At 51.0% G+C, this 8,425-nt stretch overlaps 1 protein-coding gene, 1 long non-coding RNA gene and 2 other non-coding genes across 4 annotated transcripts; all 4 read left to right on the top strand.

The window, feature by feature from the left end:
- The first annotated feature begins 336 nt into the window (after positions 1-336).
- On the top strand, positions 337-2,923 carry LOC138828225 (heat shock 70 kDa protein 1B-like). The gene has a single exon (XM_070024098.1). It carries the CDS (start codon positions 674-676, stop codon positions 2,600-2,602), a length of 1,929 nt encoding a protein of 642 aa, XP_069880199.1. The 5' UTR covers positions 337-673; the 3' UTR covers positions 2,603-2,923.
- Positions 2,924-5,907: 2,984 nt separating this feature from the next.
- LOC138827772 (uncharacterized) lies at positions 5,908-7,702 on the top strand. Its single transcript, XR_011372181.1, has 5 exons — positions 5,908-5,999; positions 6,189-6,224; positions 6,461-6,502; positions 7,156-7,346; positions 7,544-7,702. It is a non-coding gene; the product is annotated as an uncharacterized lncRNA (long non-coding RNA).
- On the top strand, positions 6,296-6,358 carry LOC138828539 (small nucleolar RNA SNORD48). The gene has a single exon (XR_011372287.1). It is a non-coding gene; the product is annotated as a small nucleolar RNA SNORD48 (small nucleolar RNA).
- Positions 6,929-6,995, top strand: LOC138828538 (small nucleolar RNA SNORD52). Its single transcript, XR_011372286.1, has one exon. It is a non-coding gene; the product is annotated as a small nucleolar RNA SNORD52 (small nucleolar RNA).
- Positions 7,703-8,425: the final 723 nt, after the last annotated feature.

Below are 8,425 nucleotides of genomic sequence, written 5' to 3'. Positions count from 1 at the left end.
TGCCCAACCCCAACCCCGGCTGCACTTCGGCAGCGGGGCCATCGGCCGACCATTTCCCCGCTCCATGGAGAAGCTCCAGCACTTGGGGGGCGGATCCAATAGTGATGTAAACCTTCATTCTCCCTTAAACCCCCAAAGTTGCCAGAGTCCCCCGAGCCATCGGCCCCTCGACAAACAAGCCTAGCGCTGTCAGATCCGGAGCATTTCACTCTAACTGGACGCGAGCCAGCATCGCCGCGGACGAGACAAACAACCCCGACCCGCCACACCCCACCGCTTCACGCTCCCACCCCCGCCATACTCCACCGCTCCCCGATCCCGGACTCCAGCGAACCCCAGAAGCATCTGGAGAGTTCCGTGGCGGAGAACCCCCTGGAAGATTCCAGGCTCGACCGGCTCACCCAGATCCCCGATTGGCCGAGGCGCGGGCAGGCGGGGCTCCTCCGGGACATAAAAGCAGAGTAGGCGTCCGGCTACCCATTGCGAGCTCCAGCCAACCACTGGGAGCAGCTTTTCCCAACACTATTCCGGAGCGAAGCAGCGAGACGCGAGCCGCGTCCTCACTCGATCCCGTCCCAACCCGTAGCGGAGCAGCGAGCCGCGTCCTCACTCGATCCCGTCCCAACCCGAAGCGGAGCATCCCGCGCAGAGCCTGAGCGCGCAGCCCCCCGAGATGGCGCAGAGCACAGCGATCGGCATCGACCTGGGCACCACCTACTCGTGCGTGGGGGTGTTCCAGCACGGCAAGGTGGAGATCATCGCCAACGACCAGGGCAACCGCACCACCCCCAGCTACGTGGCCTTCACCGACACCGAGCGGCTGATCGGAGACGCCGCCAAGAACCAGGTGGCGCTGAACCCGCAGAACACGGTGTTCGACGCCAAGCGACTGATCGGCCGCAAGTTCGCCGACGCGGTGGTGCAGGCCGACATGAAGCACTGGCCCTTCCAGGTGATCGGCGAGGGCGACAAGCCCAAGGTGCGCGTGAGCTACAAGGGCGAGACCAAGACGTTCTTCCCGGAGGAGATCTCGTCCATGGTGCTGACCAAGATGAAGGAGACGGCCGAAGCCTACCTGGGGCACCCGGTGAGCAACGCGGTGATCACGGTGCCCGCCTACTTTAACGACTCGCAGCGGCAGGCCACCAAGGACGCGGGCGTGATCGCGGGGCTCAACGTGCTGCGGATCATCAACGAGCCCACGGCGGCCGCCATCGCCTATGGGCTGGACCGCACCGGCGGCGGCGGCGGCGGCGGACGCGGCGGCGAGCGCAACGTGCTCATCTTCGACCTGGGCGGCGGCACGTTCGACGTGTCGGTCCTGACCATCGACGATGGCATCTTCGAGGTGAAGGCCACGGCGGGCGACACGCACCTGGGCGGCGAGGACTTCGACAACCGGCTGGTGAGCCACCTGGTGGAGGAGTTCAAGAGGAAGCACAAGAAGGACTTGAGCCAGAACAAGCGCGCCCTGCGGCGGCTGCGCACGGCCTGCGAGAGGGCCAAGAGGACCCTGTCGTCCAGCACGCAGGCCAGCCTGGAGATCGACTCGCTGTTCGAGGGCATCGACTTCTACACGTCGGTGACCCGGGCGCGCTTCGAGGAGCTGTGCGCCGACCTGTTCCGCGGCACGTTGGAGCCCGTGGAGAAGGCGCTGCGCGACGCCAAGCTGGACAAGGCGCAGATCCACGACGTGGTGCTGGTGGGCGGCTCCACGCGCATCCCCAAGGTGCAGAAGCTGCTGCAGGACTTCTTCCACGGGCGCGACCTCAACAAGAGCATCAACCCCGACGAGGCGGTGGCCTACGGGGCGGCCGTGCAGGCGGCCATCCTGATGGGCGACAAGTCGGAGAAGGTGCAGGACCTGCTGCTGCTGGACGTGGCGCCGCTGTCGCTGGGGCTGGAGACGGCGGGCGGCGTGATGACGCCGCTCATCAAGCGCAACTCCACCATCCCCACCAAGCAGACGCAGATCTTCACCACCTACTCGGACAACCAGCCCGGGGTGCTGATCCAGGTGTTCGAGGGCGAGAGGGCCATGACGCGGGACAACAACCTGCTGGGGCGCTTCGAGCTCAGCGGCATCCCGCCGGCGCCACGCGGCGTGCCGCAGATCGAGGTGACCTTCGACATCGACGCCAACGGCATCCTGCACGTCACCGCCACCGACAAGAGCACCGGCAAGGCCAACACCATCACCATCACCAACGACAAGGGCCGCCTCAGTAAGGACGACATCGAGCGCATGGTGCAGGAGGCCGAGAGGTACAAGGCCGAGGACCAGGTGCAGCGCGAGCGCGTGGCCGCCAGGAACGCGCTGGAGTCCTATGCCTTCCAGGTGAAGAGCGCCGTGGATGAGCCGGGCCTGCAGGGCAAGATCGCCCAGGCCGACAAGAGCAAGGTGCTGGACAAGTGCCACGAGGTGCTCTCCTGGCTGGACGCCAACACCCTGGCCGACAAGGACGAGTTGGAGCACAAGAGGAAGGAGCTGGAGCAGGTGTGTAGCCCCATCCTCAGCGGGCTTCACCAGCAGGGTGCGGGCGGCCCCGGGGGGTCTGGCTCTGGCTCTGGTTCTGGGCCCACCATCGAGGAGGTGGATTAGAGCCGCTTCTTTGCTCCCATCTTGTCGTCTATGGGACAGACTCTTGGGACTCTGGAACCTCGTTGTCATGCCTTAGGTTACTCAATTTGTCCCCTACTTCTTGAGTTTATTCTAATGCTGTTATAACCCGGTGGTAACAGGTGACTTTTTTTTTTTCGTGTTATTTACTCATATAACCTCATTTAATTTTAGTATTTTTTCTTGTTATAACTAAGCGTATCAACATCGCCACCTGGTGTCCTATTTTTTGCTTTGCAACACTACCACGTTAGAAAATAATTGTTTTTATACTTTATGCAAAATAAAAAATTTAGAACTCGATCTGTCTGCCTGTTTTATGGGGGGAGACAATGCATTCCTAGAATATATGCATGTCCTAGTGTAAGGATGACAGAATAGGCGCAGGACTGGTATGGGGAGGTGCACATGCTTTCAGTTACAGCTCTGGGTGTTTCTGTTAGAATTTAAAAGGTAGGCAATAAATGTGTTTGACAGAAAACACAAATTGCAGATCTCCATTATGATAGAAGTGAAGTTATTTATTAGAAAGTTATTATTGTTTCAAAGGTGTTGGGAAGGAAATGTAGTTAGTGGTTGTCGCTTAATTGCCCCCAGGAAAGGCTGGGCTGGCCTCTAAATGGGAGCATGAGTCTTTATTCTCACAGCCCTCTGCTTCTGTTTTCACTCTGGTTTTAGAGTTGTCTAGACTTTTGGTGATAGCCACAGGGTGGACATAAGGACTGTGTTCATACTACTTCTGCCTCAGTAAATACCAAACTGGGTAACTTAAGTACAAATTTTATCACTTCCTTTCAAAGCATATTGTCTGAATGGCTTCACTTAAAATTTTTTAATAATGTTATAAGTAGAAATGTGAAGTAGACATGCCGTATTTTCAACCACGGCTGTCTTAGCTATATTATCCAGATGGGTGTGTGGAGATACTGAGAAGGGAGTGTGACAGAATGAGAGCAATTGGCTGTTCGCACTGTCTTCATCCTATCACCCTTCATATATTCTGAAACTTTTCATAGTTGAGCTTGTAGAGCCAGTGATGTGAGCTGAATGCAAGCAAAAATAGGAGCAACAAGTGAAGGTTCAGGGTGCAAGTCATATATTCCACCCTGCCCTAGACCTCCTGGCATTTGCTTGTTCTTGTTTGGTTCTAAGGGGGGAAAAAGGTTTTTATGTATTCAATCATGGGGCTTTAACTCAGGTCCTGGGCACTGTCCCTGACCTTTTCTGCTCAAGGCTAGTGCTCTACCCATTGAGCCATGTCCCTACTTTCAGCTTTTTTGGTGGTTAATTGAACACAAGAGTCTTAGGGACTTTCCTGCCCAGACTGGCTATGAATCACTAAGCTCAGATCTCAGCTTCCTGAGTAGCTTGGATTACAAAGTGACTCACCAGTGCCCACCACTAGGGTTTCTTTGTTTATTTATTGGTGCTGGGACTTGGGCACTGTCCCTTAGGTTCCCCCCAAGCTCTGAAAAAAAAGCTAGTACTCTACCACTTTGAGCCAGTGTTCCACTTCCAGTTTTCTGTTGGTTAATTGGAGGTAAGAGTCTCACAGATTTCCTGCCTGGGCTGGCTTGGAACCACAATTATATCTCAGCCTCCTGAGAGTATTACTGGCACGAGCCACCAGTGCCTGATGATCCTGGAGTTTTAACTCACATGGCTCTACTGTAGAGCCAAACCTCTAGCCAGCCCTAAGTAATGGTTCTATCCTGGATTTTTTTTTTTTTTTTAATGTGCCAGTTCTGGATTTTGAACTCACAGCATGGGCCCTGGCCCTGAGGGCTTTTGCTGCAGGCCTAGTGCTCTACCACTTCAGTCAACTCCACTTTCAGCTTTGGTGGTTAATTGGAAGTAAGATTTTCCTGACCAGGCTGACTTCAAACTGCTAACTTCAGATCTCAGCCCCCTGAGGAAGTAGGGCTATAGATGAGCTGTTGGCATCCAGCTAATGATTTTTTGCCCCCTGGTCCTGGGGCTTGAACTCAAGGCCTGGGTTATGCCCCTTAGCTTCTTTTTGCTCAAGTCTAGTGATCTACCACTGAAGCCACAGTTCTACCTTTGGCTTTTTGAAGTGAATTGGAGCTAAGAATCTCATGGTTTTTCTTGCCAGGGCTGGTTTCAAACCTTGATTCTCAGATCTCAGCCTTCTGAATGAGATTACAGGTGTGAGCCACAGGTGCTCATCTTCCCAGTTCAACTTTTAGGCCATATACTTGCCTTTTATTTAAAAAAAAGAAAAGAAAAAAGAGAAAGGTGAATCTGGAGGGAATGGGGGTATAGTTGCTTAAAGTTACATAGCATTTCTGTGTTAGATATTTTTTAAAAAGCTTGGAGAGCCTTTGTATAATAATAGTAACATTTAACAGCATGGAACTATACAGGTATTTTTTTTTAACCAGTCCTGGGGCTTGAACTACGGGCCTAGGTGATGTCCCTGAGCTTCTTTTGCTCAAGGCTAGCACTCTACCACTTGAGCCACTTGTGGCTTTTTCTGTTTATGTGGTATTGAAGAATCAAACCCAGGGCTTCATGCATGCTAGGCATGCATTACATTCCCAGCCCTACAGGCAATTTTTATGAGGCAAACTTATGAAACGATCTGTTTTCTAGTTTAAACAACACAACAACAAAAAACTCTTTAACATGTGCATTACAGAATGCAAATACAAGAAAGGAAAGAAAAAAGTCAACGCAGCCACAAGCAGTTCAGTTGGACATGACTGTCTAGATTCTCCCTGCACACACACACCGCTCCCTTTTACAATTGGTACAACTTATATATACACAGCTTATTGCATGACATTGGCCAATAAAGCTTCAGGCTCAAGAAGGTTAATGAGGTCGGCAGGAATCGAGGTGCAAATTTAAGATTTTGCTGGATTGTGAGACTAAGGTCTCTGGGGTGAGGCGTACTGCCAGGCGAGGGCCAGGACAGTCTCTTCCAGGACTAAGCTCCACTGCGGGAAAGAACGGAGCGCTCCTGTCTCATGCCCGCGGGTCCTTCAGGCAGGGGGTGGGATGGGGGTAGACTTTCTCTCGCCTGACCCGCCAGAAAAAACTGGAGATTCATGTTTATGAGTAAAAACTCATTTAAAATGCCCCTGGAGTGTTTGCTCAGAGTATGTGGAACCTTTTTCCTAGTTTATCACTTGATTTTATTTCTATTTGGACGTGTGATGCGGAAAATGTTGTGGATCAGGACAGGCATATGAAAAGATAGCTACGTCCCGTCAGGACCCCGGCATGGTCCGGGGTATAAATACCTCTGGCGCGGCGGGGATGATTCTCTTGGTACGGCGGGCTTGTTCACCTCCTGTTGTTTGTCTGCTAAGCCCTGGGAAGGAGCCGCACCTCTCGCGCAGTGTCCCACGTACAGGTACCTCGTGGTCCCGCTTGGTGTGGGAGACAGGGAACGGCTCTGGGGCTGAGCGGGATGAACCACCATTGCAGACTAGAGTTTCTGATGTCCACGTGACGCCACCCTTGGAACTGACCCGGCCCGGGGCGGGGGGGAAGCCGGCCGGCGCTCGTTCCCGCCTTGCCGACTCATTGGTTTCTTTCTTAGGGCCTTGATCGTCGTGGGTGGGTCCACTGCACGGAGGTAAGCAGATGGTGCGAGTGATTTCGAGAACTGGGGAACGGCTAGCGGTCGCCACCTTTGGGGAGGACGGGGATGATGATGACTCCTGGTGACTCTGAGTGTCTCGCTGACGCCATCACCGCAGCGCGCTGATTGCCCCTCTGATGGCCACACGGTTCTTGGGACCTGGACTTGGGGAAGCTGGTGACTAGAAACACCTTGCTAATTAAGGGATTGTGTCTCATATCTCCACTTAGGGGTTTTAAGATGCCCGCTGGTGTGTTATCCTTGGAAAAAAGGTGAGTGTATGAGGGAGAGTTCTCCACGTGCCTTCTGCCGATTATTTCCCCAAACTAGCCTCTGCCTGTTTTTCTAATTGCCAACTTTAATTTTATTATGAACCTATTTTGTTAGTGACCCACCTGGGTTGTACTAATGGAGTAATGTGTGCAGTGTGGAGTTAATTCCGCCCTTTTTCGAACTTTCCCTAGCCTTTTCTGAATTAACTTTGTGTGTGTGTGAGAGAGAGGAGGTTGAACTCAGTTATCCCTGTTTTGCTGGTTAATTGGGTATAATTTGTTTCCTTGGGCTAGCTTTGAATGGAGAATCACAAGTCGGATTATGGGTATGAGCCACCCAACACAAGACCTATCTATCCCTTGGGTTCTTTTTTATAGGGCTGTTGTCTTTGAACAGTAAGACTTCCCAGAATGTTTCCCTAAATTGGGAATGATGATTTCACAGACTAGAGTCTCTGACACTGGTCTTGATGTCAAATGGAAATACTGACTCAATTGGGGAACTTGGTTAAACTCTCTGGGAAGGCCCAAGTGTTGCCTTTTTTTAATTGCAAGGTTGAAGATAAAACACAGAGCCTCTTGAATGTGAGGCAAAGGCTCTAACAAAGAACTACTTAGCCAGCTAGTTCTTAATGTCTTTTCATTCTTTCTAGAATGAGGTATCTGGAGACCCACAAGGGGGAAGTGCCCCTTTGTAGAGATTTTGCTGTAACCTGAGGACTGGAAGTCTAAAATCTGTTGAATGTTAAATCTACCACTTGGGAGACCTGGAATGGCCAGAATGCCTAGGGTGATGCTCCTGCTGTCAGCACCAGACTGTTGTGGAGTATGTGCCCTGGCTGTGGTGAGTCTTAATTTTGTGTATTTCAGCCTCAGTGGTAATTCTTTGGGATATGTGTATATCCTGGGTCTAATACATTTATCTCCCCAGGCTGGCTTCAAACTAATCTTACTATTTTCTAAACCAGCTGATTACTCTGAATCTTTGTTTCTACTGTTGGTTGTCTTCATGGTTCTGATGTTCCTTTTATGAAATTTCAGGATTTTCCTGGTACAAAGGATGGTGACTATCTTGTTTCAGTTTGCTTTTCCTGATAAACCTGTGAACACCTATCAACTAGACAAAACTTCCTGCAACCAGTGCTGTGGTTAAAGGGAATGGTGGGGTCTTATCCAAAAGATGACAATAAAATCTTAACCAAATAATTCATTGTTTGGTCTCTAGAAATAGGATTATTTAGAGATGAATGGAAATTCATAATCATCTCATGAATAACAATTAGGTTTCTTGACCCCTAGAGTACACTATAAAGTCAGATCAGAGCTAACATTAATGTTAAGGATTTCAGCCAGGTACTGGTGGCTCATGCCTGTAATCCTAGCTACTCAGATGGCCGAGCTCTGAGGATCACAGTTCAAAGCCAGCCCAGGCACAAAAGTCCTGAAACTTACCTCCAGTTAACCAACCAGAAAACCGGAGTAGTGCTGTGGCTCACTGGTAGAGCACTTGCCTTGAGCTGAGAGACAGTGCTCAGGCCCAGATTTCAAGTCCCATGACGAAAAAGTTAAGGATTTCTAGGTTAGGTGCAGTGTTGTACTGAATGTTAAGGTTTTCAGTGAAGGCAAAGTAACATTAACACAGTCTAAGCCTTTTGGTGAGGCAGTCAAAGAATGTTTATTTCTTACTCTTGGGGTCTGAATGATTTTGGGATAAGAATCAGGCTGGAGCCACCAAGGCTGCAAGACTTGACATTTCTAAAAACTTTTTTTTTTTTTTTTCTAAAACCTTCTTACAAGCCAGGTGCCAATTGTTCATGTTTCTAGAGGTTGAGATGTTAGAATTGTGCATCAAAACCAGCCTGGGCAAGAAGTCTGTGATATTCCTCCAACTGACCACCCAGAAGCCAGAAGTGGGCCTATGCC

This window comes from Dipodomys merriami, unplaced genomic scaffold (genome assembly GCF_024711535.1).
Source record: "Dipodomys merriami isolate MVZ:Mamm:240054 unplaced genomic scaffold, mDipMer1.0.p SCAF_16, whole genome shotgun sequence".
Taxonomy (NCBI): Eukaryota; Metazoa; Chordata; class Mammalia; order Rodentia; family Heteromyidae; genus Dipodomys; species Dipodomys merriami.
This window is presented reverse-complemented; position numbering and strand designations above follow the sequence as displayed.